Below are 21,380 nucleotides of genomic sequence, written 5' to 3' on the forward strand. Positions count from 1 at the left end.
TAATTTTCGTCATCAATAGGAGTGATTAAGTCCTCGGAAATCGTGTTTTGTTTCAAATTTTTAAAATAACTGTGGTATATTGGGAGTATATAATTAAGCAAGTCCATCATGTCTTTGTATTTTGCTGAAGAAACAGGACGAGGTGCAGCGTATAACGGATCCATTTCTATTTGTGAATAACGCCTAGGTCTTCCACTTTTTGGTGACAAATCCAACGTTAGAAATTCATCTTTTTTTTCACATCACAACTTTTTTAAAAATACTGAAAATAATTCGAAACAATACTTCACACACGCTTATCACACGTTTCTATTTCTTTTACACTAAGCCCCGCAATTAATTTCCTGAGTACAGCGACTTACGCCACTTTCAAAATAAACATGTTTGTTATACCGTTAATTAGCAAAACTTCTCTCGAACAAATCTGAATAGTTCTCAACTTATTGATTGCAAATTTTTTTTAAATGAAAAGATACCGTTCGATCGTAATTAGCGTTACCATTAACTCGATTTTTTTGAAAAAGTGACTTATGCCACTTTCAAAATAAACGGCTCATATTCCTCTGCCGTGTCTTAGGACCTTATGTATCTCTGTACTGTAAAAGGGTTTACGATGCTCGGAAACGAATAATAATAATTTCTTGCGAAAATCGAATCTCTCGTGACTTGACGATGATGAACATTGGTGACTTGAACATTGGTTAGCCGAATCCGGTATCCATTAATTGAAAAGACCGCAGGACCTCGCCGTTTTCTTTACGACGTAATTGTTCGCGGCTAAGTGTCGTGGCTAAATGCATGGACGATTTCGAGTTTTCCTCATTTCGTCGGTGGCCGCGTGTAAACCGTGCGACGGGCTATTGCGAAAACACAAAAGCCACTCCAGCATCGCGATAAACTGGAGGTCCCCTTTGAAAAGCGCGAAGAAAGTCGGTATCATTATTTACCGCGACATTTTCACGGGGAGAGGGGGAGAGATCTTGTCGGCGACGTAGATTTCGCTTTCTGGAGGATCGTTGTGGCCAAACGATGCATCTTGTGTTCACGAGCGTGCAATGCAATTTCTCGTTGACCCACCTGAGATGTTGTTTCATTTTATGACATTAAAGGGAACGAATTTAAACGGGCAGGCACGCGCGACGAGACTGTCTTGTCGAACGCTTCACACACTGTTCCCCCGCATTCGAACGAACTTTTGTGCAATTCTTCTTCGATTGTGTACATTTTCACGAGTTCCAAAGGTGTACTAAAAATTGGCAAGCGAACCTACGTGAAAGTTTGTAATTCTTATGGTAAAATTTCATCATTTCGTCATTTCGCGTTCTGAATTTATGTTTGCTCTACATTGAAGCATTTTATCCGATCGTTCTTCGGGTATGCACGTTCTGCATCCTGGTAACACACGATCGATTAGGTTCCCGAGTGTATAAAAAATTGTCACCGTCGGAGCTTGCACAACGCTTTTGTTACAAAATTCCAATAATTCTTTCAATTTTACAGGCGTATATTATTTTGTTGCAAATTTATTATTACGTTTCTCTCGCACTTGGAAAATATCTGAAAACCGTCAGTGTAAATTGACTGAGAAAGAATTTAGTAGAGTTTTAATAGTTTGTTATCAGAACAAAAGTGACATTGACATATTGACGTATTGCATATGTCAATGTCACTTTTGTTCTGATAACAAACTATTAAAACTCTACTAAATTCTTTCTCAGTCAATTTACACTGACGGTTTTCAGATATTTTCCAAGTGCGAGAGAAACGTAATAATAAATATAAATTATATATATATATATATATATATATATCTATAATTATATAATTATATCTCCCCTAATTTCACAAGTTTATCGAAATTCTTTATATATATATATAATATAATTATATATATTATTAATTATGTATATTATATATATATAATTATAGATATAATTATATAATATAATAATCAAATTTATTTACAAAAATAGTTCATTACAGCGTACTTAGAGCCAGTACAAGGAAGAAGAATTATACTCTCCTCGTGCTAGTTAGAAAAATCTGCTTCCAATCAATCTAGCAACTAATTTTGTTGGAGGCTAACATCTCGAAAATGTTCATCCGTGTTATCGATCATGTTAGGCCTCGGTTAAAAGAAATCTAGATTTAATGCAAATAGCATGCATGTTGCGAAGCTCCTCTAATGAAATAAAGGGTTCGAGGATTTACACGCGAGAAAAAAAAGGAAGGTGTTGCCGTCGCATTCAATTTAATCTTGTTAGCTGAGAACCGATTAAAAATGAATGGAGACGAGGACGTCTCACTTTCAACGGGGACATTCAAACTTTAATTCAACGACGGCCGCCGCCGGTTCCCGGGCGACGTCTACGTGAATTCTTAATTTTAAATGAAATAAAGCCACACTGGCTCTGTTTTCAGTGAATTATACGGCAACCTGAAACTTTCGCCTGGCTCTTGGCTAACGCGTAACAAAAAAATATCCGGACGTTATGATTTTTTTAGGAACCACGGAGCATGAATTTCGGGTCTATATTCGCAAGGAGATTCTTATTGGCCATTTAGCAACTCCTTCAGCAACTTCATTTTTCATCACAGGGTCTCCTAGGGGTCTCCGGCGGAAGTTACTCTCCTTGCTGAAGGCACCGCGTCGCGGAGAAAAATGTTCTCTTAACCCTTGTAATTCGTGTCTTGCCACTAGAATTACGAGACCCGTCTAAATGACTGACACCAAATCTTTAGTTAACAATGATCGAAATTAAGCAAATATTCCAGCTTCTAGTAGGTCATCTAGCTTCTTCCGAATTTCATAAATTTTAGATAGGATAAATTAGTTCGTTCCAGTTAAAACGAGATAACGAAATAATTTTTAGTTACTGGACAGTAATTTTCGAAACAGCGAATAATGAATGTAAAGCAAGACGATTGCAAATTTTTCATGAATAATGCAAAATAAAGATGCCGATAATTTTCGTTACTAGATAACGAAAAAAGTTCAAGTGCTGCCGAATGCTTCATAGTTTATTTCTGTAGACCTACGAAAAAGTTATAGTTGAACAGAATTCTGTCAGACAAATACAGAGAACGTGGCATTTAATTGTACGGAATATTTTGTGGTTCGTTTTGGATTACATACTTTTCTAAGTTTAATACTACGTGACAGCGAAACGTTTCAAGTGGCAGATCGTTTTAACAAAAAGTTATGTAACGGCGACGATGGTTGATCAGAGTGAATGAATTTAGCGGAGCGGCAGCCGCCAGTAACTCTGCGTTGTTTGGATACAAGCTGTTTGGTGGCAATATAGCTAGAGATATCAGTTTAACAGCGACGATAAATCTGATCGTGCGAAAGCCTCGATACCGAGGATTTATAGAAAGTCTCTGCGTTTTACGATATTGCCGATGCTTTTTCCACCGATTTGAAACTGATCGTCGATATTTTCGCGTAGCTTTTTTGCGAACACAATGAGCCGAAAGTGCTTTTACGCAGTTATTTAGTATTGCCGTGCACAGGATAGTATCGTTCGGAAATCTTTTCACGTTCGATCGATGAACTTTTGGCACGCGATGCGAAGAATTTCGATAAACTTGTGAAATTAGGGGAGATATAATGCCATCGGCTTATATCGACTTCAAATTTATTTACAAAAATACGGTACGCGAATCGCGTGTTCGCGCGGACACCGAAACTATTATATTATTATACTTGTAAAATATTTTACAAGTATATGAAGCCAATAATGTTCTTGCCTTAATTATATAATATTATATTTACAATATTATTCTATCACAATAATGGAACAATGCTTAACCCTTTGCGCTCGGAACAGATTTTGCCAACATTGAGATTTTGTTATGTGGAGTCGAATTGAAAGAAAAATCAGTATACCGTAATTTTATAGGAACTGACAAATAGAAGATTTTGCGTTTTGAATTATGCATTTTACGCGATGACCTTACAGTATGAAGGAAAATTATATTAATTATATTTACAATATTATTCTGTTACAATAATGGAACAATGCTTAACCCTTTGCGCTCGGAACAGATTTTGCAAACATTGAGATTTTGTTATGTAGAGTCGAATTGAAAGAAAAATCAGTATACCGTAATTTTATAGGAAGTGACAAATAGAAGATTTTGCGTTTTGAATTATGCATTTTACGCGATTACCTTACAGTATGATGGAAAATTATATTAATTATATTTACAATATTATTCTGTTACAATAATGGAACGATGCTTAACCCTTTGCGCTCGGAACAGATTTTGCAAACATTGAGATTTTGTTATGCAGAGTCGAATTGAAAGAAAAATCAGTATACCGTAATTTTATAGGAACTGACAAATAGAAGATTTTGCGTTTTGAATTATGCATTTTACGCGATGACCTTACAGTATGAAGGAAAATTATATTAATTATATTTACAATATTATTCTATTACAATAATGTAATAATGCTTAACCCTTTGCGCTCGGAACAGATTTTGCCAACATTGAGATTTTGTTATGCAGAGTCGAATTGAAAGAAAAATCAGTATACCGTAATTTTATAGGAAGTGACAAATAGAAGATTTTGCGTCTTGAATTATGCATTTTACCTTACAGTATGAAGGAAAATAATAATTAAAAAGAGATGTCACTTTGGCATGAATATCCGAGTGCAGAGGATTAAAGCAATAATCAATGCGCGAATGTTTATGCATTTGTATGTAAAAAGGAAAGTATGTAATCCAAGCGAACCACAAAATATACCGTACAATTAAATGCCACGTTCTGTATTTGTCTGACAGAATTCTGTTCAACTATAACTTTTTCGTAGGCCTACAGAAATAAGCTATAAAGCATTCAGCAACACTTGATATAAACAATTACTACAGTATGTACATCAGATCTCATAATCTGTTTATTACATCGTTGCTTCCCTAAACGAATCGAATTAAAAAATCAAAAATAATGATATAAATTCGAAGTGAATGTCAGCTCGACGCGACGACGCACGCACGATCTAATTTTCCCCGCAGGATCTTGAAAGAGGTTGGATGAATGCGCTACTTTTCAAAGATGCTTAACCGAAGCCAAGCAACACGAAGACGAAAAATAAGGGAATCGGAGCAAACGTAAAAAGCCGACTCGGTGGAGAAGCTTTCGAAGTAGTGAAAAGGGGAACTTGCGAGAGAGAAAAAAGGAGAAAGAAGTGGAGAAACATCGAAGCAGCCGTTGTTGATCAACAAATAAAGGAGGACTGGATAGGCGGCAGAGGTCGGGTGGCGATATTCTTATCTTTGCACGGAGGCAACCCTAATGGTCTACCGAGTTGCAATAGCTCTTCGTTTCCCAGCTTTTCTTTTTCTGTGTACACAATTCAACGCTGCGGAAAAATTACGCTCGTTAAAGGCGAGATTATCGCGGAGCAATTTTTCCAACACTTGCGCCGCCGCGCCGCGCCGCGCCGTCGTGGTTTTATTTCGTGTGTCGAACAATAGCTTCGGTATTTGAGAGTTCACGATATTAGTACGGCCAGGAATTTTTTTTCTGTCGAATAATCACAGGCGAATTCGCGCGAGCGAGCGAGCTGAACGAGTTCTAGAAAAATTGTTTTTACCTACCGTCGAACAATGCATATACGTGTAGCCTACGCGGGTATACCGATCTTAAACTGGCTGAAACTGGCTAGGTAATAAATTAGTTTCGCGAGAGCATTGTATGCATACGTGCGTGGCAGAGACATTCTCATTCACGAGATCCTCCGTGTAACAGGATTTCTGTGAGATCTACGAAGTCTTTTGACACGGAATTGTTGGTAATACACTAATGTCTCCCTTACTGACGTTCAGGTTCTGTACAGAAATGGACAACTTGGGAAGAGGAGATACGATTATTCGAACTTTGCGACTCGTTTTTATACAGGGTGTCCCAAAAATGTCTCGCAATACGGAAGTAGGGGACTCCTGAGATCATTTGAAGCAACTTTTTCCTTTGCGAAAATTTTCTCCGAGGCTTCGTTTACGAGTTAGTAACGAAAAACAGTGATCAATAAGAATCGAGTACGGCTGACGCGAGGCGGCCCAGCCGCTCGGCCGCCTCGCGCCAGCTGAGCTGGGATTCGACCACCTCGACCGCTGGCGCCGTTGGCTCGGCCACCTCACGGCAGCTGATCTCGCCTCTCATTGGTCACTGTTTTTCGTTAATAACTCGTAAACGAAGCCTCGGAGAAAATTTTCGCAAAGGAAAAAGTTGCTTCAAATGACCTCAGGAACTTCCCATTTCCGGATTACGAGACATTTTCGGGACACCCTGTAGTTGTTAACCATCGATAACCATAAAAAACGAGCAACAAGGCTTCGAACAATCGTATCTCCTCTTCCCAAATTGTCCATTTTTGGGCACAATCTGTAGTTCTGGTGTCTCGAATGAATAAACTCGTCTTGTAAAAAAAGAGAAGTTTTGAAAAAATTCTGTTTGACAAAAACAGACACAACATTTACAGGTAATAAAAATCCGACGTTCCATGTACGCCAACCTGGTACTAAGAAACGCTAGATTTTCGATAGACCTAATACAGTAATGTCTCCCTAACTGACGCATCAGATTGTGCATAAAAATGGAGAATTTGGGAAGAGAAGATACGATTATTCGAGCCTTGCGGCTCGTTTTTATAATTGTTGACAATTCGAAACTATAAAAACAAATCGCAAGGCTCGAATGGTCGTATCTCCTCTTCCCAAATTCTCCATTTTTCTGCACAATCTGATGCGTCAGTTAGAGAGACATTACTATAGTAATATAGATCTAATAATAATTTCGTCAGTCCTATACTATAATTTTCGATAGACAGATCATCACAGGTAATTAAAGCGTGTCAAACGCGTGTTTCTGCTATCAAAAACAATTCATTGCACCTGTTCTACGGCAGCATCGCGATCTCGTCCGAGCACCCTTTAATATCGGCTTATGGACGACATAAAAATTGTCTGAGTAGCTGATGTGATATACGGTTGTGAAGAGGACGACGAGGAGGTCGCACGTTCCGTGTCGGAGGGAAGTTTCGCAGCGGTGGAAACGCCATTGGCTAAACCGATAAACAGCAGAAAGCTTTAGCGATGCAACTACGTTGAAAAATATTTTGCTTCGAGGCTTCCGGCGGGCTCGAGCTAGAAAAATTCTCGCAGAGGACAGTTTCCGCAATCGTAGATCCGCCGCTGGAGAAGAATCTCCATTCGTCCTATCTGTGATACATTGCTTCGACCCCCTTTGTGCTGTTCCTCCAGCGATTTTTTATTGATCATCGCGAAAGATTCGTCGAGAGACTCATCGATCCTGCGTTACTCTCGTCTCGGAGGTGTCGCGACGTCAAGCGAATGCATTTTCTATGCTGCACGTTTTTCCTATCTTCTTATCCCTTTGTGTTTCGCTGGCGCACGTACGGGGTGTCCTGTGTAAAGTTTCCCACCTAATTACAGTAAATTCTCCCTAATTCGCGCTCAAATAGTCCAATTTTGTACACAATCTGAGCGCGAATTAGGGAGAATTTACTGTATAATCTGAGCGTCAATTAGGGAGAATTTACCGTATTTCCCTCGGTACAGTCCTATTCTAAAAACGTTTCGTAATAAACAGTGTCTCGGGCGACTCGTCTCATGGTAATCGCAAGACTGTTAACGTTCATGCAAAGTGAACATTATTCAAGACTATTGTGAAAAATTATTATATTATATTATATTATATTATATTATATTATATTATATTATATTATATTATATTATATTATATTATATTATATTATATTATATATAATTATTATTTATTATTAAGTTTTAATAATTTCGATATAAGCAGAAAACGCGGTGTAACGATATTATCGAATTCTGTCTTCTCGCAATTTTATATTCTTTGCTATTCATTTTTGCCATAAATGCATAAAATTCGCAGTCTTGCTACGATAGTGGAAACTGCAATGAAGTAACTATAATTAACGAAAATAAACGAAGAAGAAAAGAAGATAGCTGACTCAGAGTAGTAATATAATATAATTGCTTATACATTCCGTACATGAGATCCGAAAGACAAAAACATAATTGTAAATAATGACTTGCGGGGACGAAAAATTTCACAAAGTGCTGCCGCTCGCGCTGTTATCAGGCTCATGCTCGTTCTCCATGTCCTGTTCTGGCAAATCGTTTCGATCAACGGTTCTGTGACCATCGCTGTCATTTTTGCTGCGTTTGACATCTTCGCGAGACCGTTTCGGCTGCAGCTGCTGCGATTGCTGCCGTTGCGGGCTCCGAGTTCGCGAGCACGATCGTCTCTGTACCTTTCCACCGTCGGTGGGCTTGCATTCATGACGCAAGGAGGACTTTTTCTTTGCTGAAAGAAAACGCGATCGTTTTGACGTAAAAATATGTATCTAGTATATAATATTATGATATGTATAGTTATAGAACATTGTGGTAAATTCTCAAATAAAAAGGAAAAAACAATTCGGACCACGAAGGGTTAAATTCTTGAAATAATTTTATATAAAATTTCTTTTACAAACAATTGAAAATATCGAAACAACGATAGGACTTGGTTCACAGAATGTAAACCAAATTTCAAATTTGTATTAGGTTTCTGTTCATTCAAGATTGATATTACAACTGTGTGCTGTAGAAGGCGAACAAGATTAATTAACAAGGTTAATTATTAAGGCTAATTCAAAGCTTCAAGTAATCTAATACGATATTGCAAACTTATATTTCCGTATGTATCTCTGAAACTCAAGATAATTCTTTCGAGCAAAATAATTACTATAATTGTAATTTATTTCAGTTAGAAAAATAAGTTTATTTTATTTTTTATTTTACGTCACATTCGATAAATTCGTTCCGTTCCGTGTGACGACTCGCGGAATGATGGCATCGTTTGCGAACAATTGTAATTAGCTTGATTAGAAAAAAGTATAATATACCTTTAGGTTTTCTGTCTTCGTGCTCGCTATCCGATAAGTCGGAATAGTATTCTTGGTCTTTCGGCTTCGGCTTCCCCCTTTTGTGACCCGAAGAGGACTCCGCATTTCCGATATCAGCTTTCGCGTTGCTATCGGAGATCCTATGACGCGGTGACCGATCTCTTTGTTCATTGTCTTTGCGCTTATACTTTCGCACCGGTCCCATGTCTTCCACCGGGCTATTGCTAGATTCGCTTCGGCGTCTTCGTCTTCTTTGTCGGCTCCGGCTGCGTTTGCGTTTCCTTTCCTGCTGCCGTGGCTTCTTACGTTTCCCGCTGAACAAGTTTACGATTACGCGAAGTGAACCCTTTCATTCTATTTATCACGGTCGAACGGGTTAGAACGGTGCACGGAGTTAATTAATAAAAGTATTTAAACAGCGGAGAAAAATTGTCGCTCCACCGTCATAATGAAAGAAGAATCTGAAGAATCTTTCTTCGATATGTTAGCTGTCTCGTTAGCATTTATAAAAATCCCTCGTACATCATTCCTTGCTAGAAGTAATTAAACAAATGATTTTCGGACGACATTTCGTCGATCGTCTGCTACGTATATTGGCTTGGTCAATTTTGTCTCATTCGCGATTTCCTATCTTGGACAAGCACGTCGCAGTGCATCAGAGAAAAACAAGTGTCGCTATACAGTAAATTCTTCCCAATTGTCCCTCAGCTTGTAAACAAAACTAGACAACTTGAGAAGAGGCTTGCGGCTGGTTTTTATAATTACCGATTGTCAACGATTACAAAAACGAGTCGCGAGGCTCGAATAATCGTATCCCCCCTTCCCAAGTTGTCGGTTCTTTTTTAGAAGCTCAGGGACAATTGAGGAGACTTTACTGTAGTTAGAGAATTAAAAATTGGGATGAAAAATTGATTTTTCATCTGACCGGTGTACGAAAATTAAGAAACGTAATTCACTTCATATATATTTCTATCAAAATTCATACATCAACCCTTTCAATGTTGATCCAATTGATCAAGGTCTACTAAAATCATTATATAATTTATAACGTGCATATAATGCAAGTGCATCTGAAGTGATCTGAATAGCGTTCACATAACAGGAATATAATATAAAGTCACAAAAACAACATCTTATTTCAGTCAACGGTGAAAAGGTTAATTCGGGCAAAGATTTGGATCAGCTTTTCAACTACAATGACAAACAAGATAAAGAGTTCTCCGATTTGGTTGGCCGCTAGCTCAAATATTCTGTTAGATCGGTCCTTTGCAGACATTCGGCTAACTCCGACAATGTTAACCCCGTACTCCGTAGTTAACATCGTTTTAAGAGGACAGGAACTAGCCGTAACTGTATTATCGCGGCGGATATTAATTGGATCGCAGACTCGCGCCGCGGTAAAGTTCCAGATGCGTTGAAGCGTAATTAGACAGAGAGAGAGGGAGAGAGAGAAAGAAAGAGGGAGAGAGAGAGAGAAAGGGGGAGAGAGAGAGAAAAGGAGAGAGGGAGAGAGAGAAAGGGAGAGAGGGAGAGAGAGAGAGAGAGAAAGGGGGAGAGAGGGAGAGAGAGAAAGGGAGAGAGGGAGAGAGAGAGAGAGAAAGGGAGAGAGAGAGAGAGAAAGAGAAAAAGTCTACCTTGTGCTCTCTTTGCGATCCGAGCTGACCTTCCTGGCCGGCTGCTGTTCGCTGTCAAGAGTGGTCGGTTCATCGACCGATTTTTCATCGTTAGTCTCATTCACCGGCTGCTTAGTCGGTGTTGGATTCAGCGTGAACAGTGCCTTGTAACGACCGCTTCTATGCCGCAGAAGACCGGCGTTTACAGCGTGCTTCAACGCCCGGTGAACCTGAATCGTGGATTCTATGTAAAAACTCTTCGACAAGCATTCCACGCAGCATTCTATAATATCATTTCTTTCTTTTAATCCTTCTGGGATTTTTGTTTAAGAAAAACAAAGATGCTGTTTCGTGTAGACCCTTTGCACGTGTGTACTTGGAGCATGCAATACAAGGTCGTGCATAAAGCTCTAGTGCATAAAGCTCTTTGCACTCGAGTGGTGACTCTGAGGCACCACTGAAATTGTTAGTTCACGTTTCAAAATAATTTTTATATTAACGAAGTTCAAATTTAAGAAATTGTTGAAAGTGTAACTGTCATCACAAATCATCGCAAGACTCAATTTCATATGCATAAAATGCACTTTGTCATATAAAATGGAGAAAAATATAAGTCAGAAAAATTATTTTAGATTTACGGTTAAGATGGCTTCGAGTGCAAAGGGTTAAAATACCGTTACACAAAGAGCATGATACTTTAGAATCATTAGATGACATCGCTGTCAGGTTAAATTCTAGATCCAAGCATTTATTAATTTTTTAAACCATATCATCTTTGTCATTTATTTAACAGGAGCGGGTCTGAAAGTACATTTTGGAAGAATAGCGGTATTTTTTATAAAATGTTCGGTTCCGGAGCGTGTCGAGTCATCCGATATTTATTCGAGGATATTTAAAACGATATAACACGATTTACACGAATCATGAACATTTTTAAACGTGAACGGATCGGTTTGAAACCGAATTTAGTACATCGAACTAATTCCTTCTTAATTCGTAGAATTTTAATTGCCCAAAGTTTGGCTCGCTGTACGAAATACTTTCTCCCAGAGATAACACGAAGCGTGGCCTGTATCGTTTATCAAAATGTTCACAAGAAAGAGAATGTTCGAAAAGCCTTGCACCAAGAATGCTAGCCGCGCCGCTGCGTTTCATCGATTACTAAATCGTTCGCAAGTTCCCCGAATACTTGGAATACTTTGACAACTGCTTGCAACCTTGGAAGTGAGAACATTGCAGATTGGCGATCGATTTTTAACAACTAAAGCGCTCCATAATTAATAGAAACTCCGTGGATTGAAAACTCACGGTTGCAATCATTTCGGTGAAAATCATTTAATGATGTTACGTCAACGTTGCAAGTTGACGATGTTACCTGCATCGTCAGATTCCTGTGTGTGCTCTTCGAAGAATGTCGCAGAAAATCGAGGACATCTCGAGCAGTAGATCCTTTACCAACACCGAGAAGCGCCACCGCGTCAACAACGCGATTCATTAGGCGCGGATTCGACGGGTGAATCATGTCGAATGTTTGCACTGTTCTTCATCCAACGAAATTTAAGCTTTTGATTGTCATGTGGGTTATTATGTTGTTCTATGATTCGGTGTTCCTGCAAATTAGTTTACCATAACGAATGTTTTCATAAAAATTGGTCGATGGAAGAATGACAAGTTACCTGTCGATGTTAGACAATTTTGCGGAAAATCTGTCGAAACCGTAATTCCGAGTGTCAAAAGATGCTCATTACTAGATGCAAGGAAAGAGCTTTCCAAAAGGTCGCGGCATGCGACAAATCAGGATTCCCGGAAACCACGAATTTAATCAAAACATTGAATTCAACTCAGACCGCCGGCAAATTAACATGTAACATAAATTCGTTGCCTGGCATCTCTACTGTCTTCTGTTTTCATCTCTCGGTTCATAAAATCGAATATCTAACTTCGTTAGGTTCCGATCAACAGGTCTCATTTCCTGTAAAATTGCCTACAAGGCATATTTCAATTCTGCATTTATGATATATCCTGCTTCTTTTATTCGCAATAGTCTCGATCAAAGAAAAATCAAAGTAGAACGGAACCATCAGTTTTTGGTCAAAATCGTGACAGAACTGCGAGTTTTGCCATCTTTAATTTGTTATAACTTATAACAACGTCACCTGATCTCGATCAAATTTTCAGCACGCGTATAGATTACCGAGATCTGCGAGAGGCATTTTTATAAATTTTCGTTATAGGCTCAGATAAAACAGTTAAAAACGAGAGTTCATTTTTTATTTTTTTTTTTGTCATTCCAAGTAATAGCAAAATTTAAGAAAAGTATTTTGATCATCGTCTGGTAGACAAGTCCCGTTATCAGCTAAAAAAAAATTCAAGTCACTTAGTCCAGTTTCAAAAAAGTTATTGCGTTTTGAAAGGTGTACTTTTGTATGGGCCACTGTATCTCGCGACGTATGTATCTCTTGCGCGATGCCGCGGGCGCGTCATCCCGCGACGCAATACCGTTCGTGCGGTGTCGCAGACGAGTAAACACGCGCTTCTGTTTTTGCTCCGTCTGCGGCCACTTAGCTTGCGCCTCTGTTGTGTCAATAGAGTCAAATTTTTCGAATTAAAGCGTGTTCACTCGCTGTGGCACCGCACGAACTGTATTGCGTCGCGGGATAACCTCATGTCGCGAGATATCTCGTCTGTTACCTTATACAAGTATATATACAGGGTGTCCCAAAATTATGGTATTTCCGGGAAATGAGAGGTTCCTGAGGTTATCCGAAACAACTTTTTCCTTTACAAAAATTTTCTACGAGGCATCGTTAACAAATTATTAACGAAAAACACTGACCAATGAGAGGCGAGCTCGGCAGGCGCGCGGCGGCCAAGCCAACGAGCGGTCGATGCCCAGCTCCGCTTTATTGGCTCGGCCGCCTAGCGCCAAGCGAGCTCGCCCCTCATTGGTCACTGTTTTTCGTTAATAACTCGTGAACGAAGGCTCGTAGAATATTTTCGCTAAGGAAAGAGTTGCTTCAAATCACCTCAGGAATGACCCTGTATATATGACCTTATACAGTATCGACCTTGCGACATAACATATCAGAGAGAGAGAGAGAGAGAGAGAGAGAGAGAGAGAGAGAGAGAGCGAAGCGGTTAAACGCAGGAAACAATTATCCACCATGAAAAAGGGTTAATGGTTCGAACCGGTCTTCACAAGTCGTTTCTTTCCGCCGAAGACGATAGCATAAGTTTCGCATCCTCCATAGACCATTTCGGTAAAATCATGAATGCTCCAGGAACCGGAAGTTAGCATCGAAAAACATTACCAGCGATCCGACACTTAGCCCCCAAGGCTCGGCGAAACCGGGTCTGGCGCAAAAAGCAGCGCTAACAGAATCCGGCTGATCCTTTTACCGGGTTGCTACGAGTCCGTCAGAGTTGGAAAAGAAAATCGGATGTGTCAGGTTAGCGAAGTTTGTCCGTGAGATAATCCGGCTGGCGGATGCCGGGCTCGAACTTAGGAGAGATTCGGCGGCGTGATCAGCCGCGCACTCTTTCCCCCCGGAAACGGTTCGCCGCAATCTCACGCACGGTCGTTTTCTCCGAGCAACTTGGTACCGCGATCGAGAGAACCGGGCAAGCTTGAGAAATAGAGAGGAAGAGGGAGGGGGAAGCGCGCGAGCGTGTCTGTGAAAGTTGATTGCCTGGCGAATCGCGCGTTTAGAGGATGATCCCGGTTCGACGCGGCAGAGAATTTTCGAAGGGCTGCTGCCTGTGCACGCCGTCCTGCTGCGTTTAACGAAGAACGTGGCGCGACGTGGCGTTCGGATGAAAGCGACCTGATTATCGCCGTGAACCGCGGCAAATTAAATTGCAAGTCAAACGCATCCTCGGAAGTACGTTTCTCGTGGGAAGGTTTTGCGTGAGCACCGGTCCGGGCAGGTGTTTGCGAGCCCGACTTGTTTGCCGGAATTGCGGCCTGCTCGTTTCACGACATCCATCCCACACGGCTGCCTCCGAGCCGAGTCAAACCGAGCCGAACCGAACCGGACCGAGCGGCGCGGCGCGGGGAGGAGCGAGGAGAAGCGAGGAGCAGAGTCGAGTCAAGAGTACGCGCTCGATGTTTTGTGTCTCGTTGAACGACGGCGGGACCGAGTTTCCCCTGGAAACGCTGGTTTCCCGCACAAAGGAACACCCGTCACGAACGAATTAGTCCACTAATTCGATTCCTTTCTACGGCAACCGATTGGCCGTACCCGCACGTCCGCCGAACCGCGCACATAAAATAGTATTAATTATCGTCGATCTACCATATAATTGAAGCACCGTCGCCGCCGCCGCCGCCGCGCCACCGGGCTGTTTGCCGTAATGCCAGAGAACGATGTGTTCCGCTGCCGTGAAATTCTATCGGATAGCTGGAGTTTTCTTTGTCGAGCACTTAATGTACGATACTAGTTCTATATTCTCTCGTTGATTTAGAAAACTGTCGATATACGGTAATGTCTCCCTAACTGACGCTCAGATTGTGCACAAAAATGAACAATTTAGAAAGAGGAGATACGATTATACGGGCCTTGTAGCTTGTCTTTTTATAGTTGTTGAGAATTCGTAACTATAATATATTATATATATTACTCATTACGATTAGAGATGTCCGTCAAATTATGCAAAATGCTACCTTCTATTCGTTTGTAGGTTTGTAGGGAAAATAATTTTTCATGCAGAAAGATTATTTTATAACTGTTGACAATCGGTGACTATAAAAACGAGCTGTAAGGCTCGGATAAGCGAATCTTCTCTTCCCAAATTGTACATTTTTGAGGACAATCTGAGCGTCAATTAGAGAGACATTACTGTACCCTCCTGTTCCTCGATATGTTTGTAACAACAACGGAATATTGTATGTTCATAACGTTCAACCGCCAAATTTTGGCGGTGGTGATGCGACCGTGCATCGATTCCCGGGTTAATTAACGCGCGCGTCTTAGTGACGTGATTCGACGATCACGAGCTCCATTAACCTCTAACATACAAATGTCATTTCAGCACTGCAAATTCATTTTTTAAATTATTTTCGCTCGAAGTAATTCGATTTTAATAGTTTATACGGTTTATAACTGTTCTAGACGGCGGACCTTTGTGACAAGAATATAACCGAGCATGCTTAGGATCGTCTGTGATCCTAACCTGATAACATGTATATCGTATGATAACATACGTGTTGTATGATAACATACAAATGTCATTCCAGAACTGCGAATCCATTTTTTAAATTATTTTCGCTCGAAGTAATTCGATTTTAATAGTTTATACGGTTTATAACTGTTTTAAAACGGCGGACCTTTGTGACAAGAATATTTGGCGGTGATTGATGCGGTGACTGAGTTAAGGAGAGGAGAGGGGAAGACGTTTCGTCCGGGACCCGCTAGAAGACTCGTCGGTAAGGCTATCCTAGCGGGCCCTTGCCTTAGACGTTGGGATGTCGGTAGGAAGGACGAAGTCTGTATATATACAAATTTAGGCGGATCGGTTACTTGCGGGAAAAGGAGCCATCTGCTGGCGGGTCTGGAGGTAGCCGCCACATCACTATAATATAATTTACAAAACTGCACTATTCTTTCGCACTTATAAAAATAAGTGTAGTGATCACAACTTTTTTAAAAATACTGAAAATAATTCAAAACAATACTTCACACACACTTATCACACGTTTCTATTTCTTTTACACTAAGCCCCGCAATTAATTTCCTGAGTACAGCGACTTACGCCACTTTCAAAATAAACATGTTTGTTATACCGTTAATTAGCAAAACTTCTCTCGAACAAATCTCAATAGTTCTCAACTTATTGATTGCAAATTTTTAAAAAATGGAAAGATACCATTTTTTTAGTGTTACCATTAACTCGATTTTTTTTTACGAAATGACTTATGCCACTTTCAATTTAAACGGCTCATATACATATACAAATTGAGGCGGATCGGTTACTTGCGGGAAGAGGAGCCATCTGCTGGCGGGTCTGGAGGTAGCCGCCACAAAATATTTAGAAAGATCCGGTGCAATGATCATATCCTGCACAGATCAGAGTTCAATATAGTTTTAAAATCAATACTTGTCGAAGATAGGAAAAGCGGATCACTGAATGTATTATAGTTGTTGTAGCGTTCACTCACTGCCTGATCATGGCATAACTTATCTACTGAATTCAAGAATGAGATCGATGAAATGCTACCTTTCGCAACGCAAATTTTTCGAGGCGCTTTATCAAGAAATAATTTTACGTTTGCGAAAGTATCGTAGAACATTTTAAAAGTAAAGATTGTATTCTTTATTTTTAAATAGTATAATACATATACAATATTAGTACAATATGCAATACAATACAATACAATATACAATATACAATACAATAGTATAATTTACATCAGTATAATGGTCACATCGTGCCATGAATATACAAAAGTTGCATTTATAAATTTATTACGGGAAAACTAAGTAACGTAAGGCTGAAAGCTATTCTCGAATTTTTCATACATGCTGTACTTAATAGCGATTATTATAGACAGATTGATACTGCCTGATCATGGCATACCTTATCTACTGAATTCAAGCATGAGATCGCTGAAATGCTACCTTTCGCAACGCTAATTTTTCGAGGCGCTTTACCAAAAAATAGTTTTACGTTTGCAAAAGTATCGTAGACCATTTTAAAAATAAAGATTGTATTCTTTATTTTTAAATAGTATAATACATATTAATACAATATATAATACAATACAATATACAATACAATAGTATAATTTATATCAGTATAATGGTCACATCACACCACGAATATATAAGTTACATTTATAAATTTATCACGGGAGAACTAAGTAACGTAAGGCTGAAAGCTATTCTCGAATTGTTCATACATGCTGTACTTAATAGCGATTATTATAGACAGCCTTCACTGGCTTTTAATAAAACAAACTTCTTTTAAGAAACTGTCTCAAAGGAAAAAGCAGAAAAAGTTCTCCGAGCGAATGAAATTGTTCATACGATTGAAAATCTATCTTAGTTTTTTAATTCTAGATAATTTATTCCCCGGAGCAACATACCGCCGGAATTCGGGGTCAATTGCATTGGACGCCCCCATTTGGTTAAACGGGTGCAGGAACGCAGCAAATTTTTCGTGAATTACGAAATCCCCTTTTTTTCTTCGAGTGCGTAACACGTAACTCGATTCGACGATTGCGCAACGCGCGTTTTGTTATTTATTCCCTTCGGGCCCAAGCATTTACTTTACTAGTTGTCGCTTGAGAGCTCATCGGACCATCAGCATATCATTCATCGGGTCGCTAACGAACTTTCGATCTGTATTCCTACTCGCTTTTTTCCACGGTTCTTGCACATCGTTCACCACGAAATTTCGAGTGGAATTTCGACCTACATTTTTGCTCGTCGATATAAATCATCATCGATGACTGGCGGAACGAAGTTTCATCGGTCGCATTGTACCCCAAATAACAGAGGCGACGATCAGGGACGTATATCGCGAGCCGAAACCTGCAAAATCATCGTGCAGTGAAAAATTAATTACAGAAAAAAAAAGATTCTAGGATCACTGGTTGGCACGAATTTCGTCGTAAGGAACATATCTTTACCGTTTTCACTGATTAGTTTTGTCTTGTTGTTCATTTCAATCAATGTTTTAGAACAGTTTTGTACAACATGCGAAACAAGGTTCATTCCTTCGCATAGCTTGAATAGGGTATTGGGTATTAACCCTTTGCGCTCGAGTGGTGACTCCGAGGCACCGCTAAAAAATGTTTGTATCACATTCCAAAATAATTCTTACATCGAGAAAATTTCGATTTGAAAAATTGTTAAAAGTATAACTGTTGTATAAGTCACAAGACTCAATTTCGCACGCGTAAAATGCGCTCTGTTATATAAAATACAGGGTGTCCCAAAAATGTCTCGCAATCCGAAAGTAGGGGACTCCCGAGGTCGTTTGAAGCATCTTTTTCCTTAGCGAAAATGCAATCCGCGGCTTCGTTTACGAGTTATTAACGAGTAAACAGTGACCAATCAGAGGCGAGATCATTTGGCGCGAGACTGCCGAGCCAATGAGCGGAACTGGGCTTTGTGCATTCGTTGGCTGGGCCGCCGCGCGCCAACCGAGCTCGCCTCTTATTGGTCAGTGTTTTTCGTTAATAACTCGTAAACGAAGCCTCGGAGAAAATTTTCGCAAAGGAAAAAGTTGCTTCAAATGACCTCAGGAACCTCCCATTTCCAGATTCCGAGACATTTTCGGTACACCCTGTAGAGACAGCGTAGGTCAGAAAAATTATTTTAGATTTACAGTTAAAATGGCTTCGAGTGCAACGAGTTAATGTTTAAATGAGATCTTTGAAAGAGGTGCTTAACCGAAGCAATACGAAATATTATTGGACCACGTGTCTGTAATACGATAATGCTAAACGAATGGTGTTCTCCGTTTCAGAAGCAAAAATCGTGGCAACGCTTGGCGTTTGAAGCGAATTGATGAACGAGCCAGGACACGTTTCAGGCGAGGATCAATCCCAGGACATCATGAAGCAACGAGTCCTACTGGCCCTCGCCAACTTGATCACTTCTTATGCATCTTTCCTGTAAGCACACGTTAAATCCAATTTTTAACAGGTCCCTTAACGACTGTACGCGCATCTGAAACAAATAATAATATATATAATTAATATATATAATATAATTATATATATTATATAAATAATATAATTATAATAATAATAATTTCTTTTGCAATAACAAGCAATTATTAAACTGATTTTTAGAGAATATGACTAGACTCCTAAATTGTTACATAAAGATCTAAGAACAAGCGCCGATGGAAGTATTTCCCTCTTATCGTACCTCTTTAAATTTACCGAATGAAAAACTAACTTATTTTTCTATCAGCATGAGTTAATTGATCTTTTTTACGAGATCACTTTGAATGCTTTTAATTGGACGTTCGTTCACGATTCGCTCCCGCGACTCACAGAGTATCAAGTGTGTTCTGAACGAATCGTTTTAAGTATCATTTCACGGTTCCATTTACCGAAATGTATCGCTATTGAAGCTGAGATTAAAACTGCGCAGCATCTCTCGATGTTCAATTTTCGTAAAAATGCGCCGTCTTCGCCGAAGTCCGTGGAACAGCATCGATTCGCAATCGGTGGCCTATCAAATTCTTCGTATACAAATGCCGAGGACAACGGAAGAGAAACCGTAATCTTAGAATCTCCAATTAAGCCCAGTGCGTGAACAAATGATTAAAATCTGAAATTCAGAAATTCGAACACTCGAATGAGACAAAACTAATTGCTGGAGAAAAAAGAACAAGGCGTCGACAAGAAAGCCGTGCTGGAAGAAAGAACGAGAAGCGAAGAGCCGAACAAAGGAAAAAAAAATTGGACGAGTAGGTTAACGTTAAAAATGAAGCACAGTCTGAAAGAAGGGCGTACAAAGGTATAAGTGGATGGTGCAGATAGAAATGCAGGAACCGTGTGAAGACGTAAGTGCGTCGCAGTATAAGAAGATTGTGAACCAGCGAGGTGGAAAGCAGTGAAATATTATTATGACGAGTGCTCCAATCCGTCGAAGACTCATTAAAAAGTCAGCGTAACTCCTGAGGAGCTCTCCTCGAACTGATTAAGTTGTAGGTGAAGCTCTCCGGGGCTGGAGTGCGAGCCAAAGCGAATTCACCGGCATCCCTTCGCCGTGGAACCATAAATGCACCCATAGAATATTCGACGAAGGACGACCGTCCGAATACAGATCGTCGACAACCGGTTCGATTCGAATCCTCTTGTCAGACAATTAACCCAATTCGAACCGGTTGCTGAACAATCCTTCCTTCTTTGCTGTTCTTGTCATAATTGTTGACTCTCCCGCCGCTGGTACGCGCCGGTAGACTTAATTGAGAGCTTTAAAACGACAAAAACAATCGCACGGTAACTTGCCTCGCCAGCATTTACATGAGAATGGAAACCGGCTGCCTTCATGTTTTATCTCGAGAACGGGCTGACAGCCTTCTGAACTTGAGTCTCATGTACCGCCGTAGTATTCAATCCGCTTTTTTCACGAGCGCTCGAAAGGCTGGCTGATGCTGCGTTAATTGTTCAGGCTGTTTTACAGGTTTTGCCGAAACGTTCTGCAACAAAAAGTCGATCTTCTTTTTCTCGCAAGTTGACCGACTTATGCAATATCAGAATTGTGCGCGTTAATTGCGAGATAAGCGAGCTATGCGTACACAATTATTTCCTTTCTTAATAATTTCGATAATTAAAAATAATATAGCAGCTATTTGGCAGAGATTTAAAATCGAATATGTATGAAATTTTGTGCACTATTTATGCGTAATTAGTATGCGGCTGCATATCTTTTTCGCGGTGTTTAAGGAACATGATCATGTTTTTAGAACCTTGCACATTTCGGCTACCGATTAAGATTTCTGTTTGAAGAAGCAATTGGAATTGAAGTTCTTCAGTTTGTTCACGAAATTGTGCAACAAAAAGTCCATCTTCTTTTTCTCGCAAGTAGACCGACTTATGCAATATCAGAATTGTGCGCGTTAATTGCGAGATAAGCGAGCTATGCGTACACAATTATTTCCTTTCTTAATAATTTCGATAATGAAAAATAATATAGCAGCTATTTGGCAGAGGTTAAAAATCGGATATGTATGAAATTTTGTGCACTATTTGTATGCGTAATTAGTGTGCGGCTGCATATCTTTTTCGCGGTGTTTAAGGAACATGATCATGTCTTTAGAACCTTGCACATTTCGGCCGCCAATTAAGATTTCTA

General features: G+C 39.8%; 2 protein-coding genes across 4 annotated transcripts in view; one reads left to right on the forward strand and one right to left on the reverse strand.

Annotated features, from left to right (window-relative positions):
* The window catches only part of Grd (GABA-gated ion channel), a 76,326-nt gene that overhangs the window by 13,540 nt on the left and 41,406 nt on the right, over positions 1–21,380 (forward strand). For 2 of the 3 annotated variants that reach the window (XM_076520834.1, XM_076520835.1), the window contains exon 2: positions 19,036–19,183. In XM_076520834.1, coding sequence (XP_076376949.1) covers positions 19,077–19,183 — 107 coding nt within the window. In that variant the 5' untranslated portion in view covers positions 19,036–19,076. Of the gene's footprint in view, positions 1–19,035; positions 19,184–21,380 lie in introns of those variants that run through there. The other variant, XM_076520836.1, reaches the window with a different exon arrangement.
* LOC143259299 (uncharacterized) lies at positions 8,012–14,908 on the reverse strand. The gene is made up of 5 exons (XM_076520833.1): positions 12,240–14,908; positions 11,939–12,173; positions 10,585–10,793; positions 8,951–9,264; positions 8,012–8,367 (listed from the first exon to the last, which is right to left on the reverse strand). Exons 2-5 carry the CDS (start codon positions 12,083–12,085, stop codon positions 8,111–8,113), a joined length of 927 nt encoding a protein of 308 aa, XP_076376948.1. The 5' UTR covers positions 12,086–12,173; positions 12,240–14,908; the 3' UTR covers positions 8,012–8,110.

Source organism: Megalopta genalis, chromosome 4 (assembly GCF_051020955.1).
Source record: "Megalopta genalis isolate 19385.01 chromosome 4, iyMegGena1_principal, whole genome shotgun sequence".
Lineage (NCBI taxonomy): Eukaryota > Metazoa > Arthropoda > Insecta > Hymenoptera > Halictidae > Megalopta > Megalopta genalis.

What these genes read in the sequence shown, in the direction of transcription:
- LOC143259299 (XM_076520833.1), bottom strand. Translation starts at nt 12,085, where the DNA reads ATGATTCACCCGTCGAATCCGCGCCTAATGAATCGCGTTGTTGACGCG. An exon ending in ACAGGAATCTGACGATGCAG is followed by an intron (nt 10,794 to 11,938) that starts GTAACATCGTCA and finishes TCCACGATTCAG; the next exon opens with GTTCACCGGGCGTTGAAGCA. An exon ending in GATCGCAAAGAGAGCACAAG is followed by an intron (nt 9,265 to 10,584) that starts GTAGACTTTTTC and finishes AAACTTGTTCAG; the next exon opens with CGGGAAACGTAAGAAGCCAC.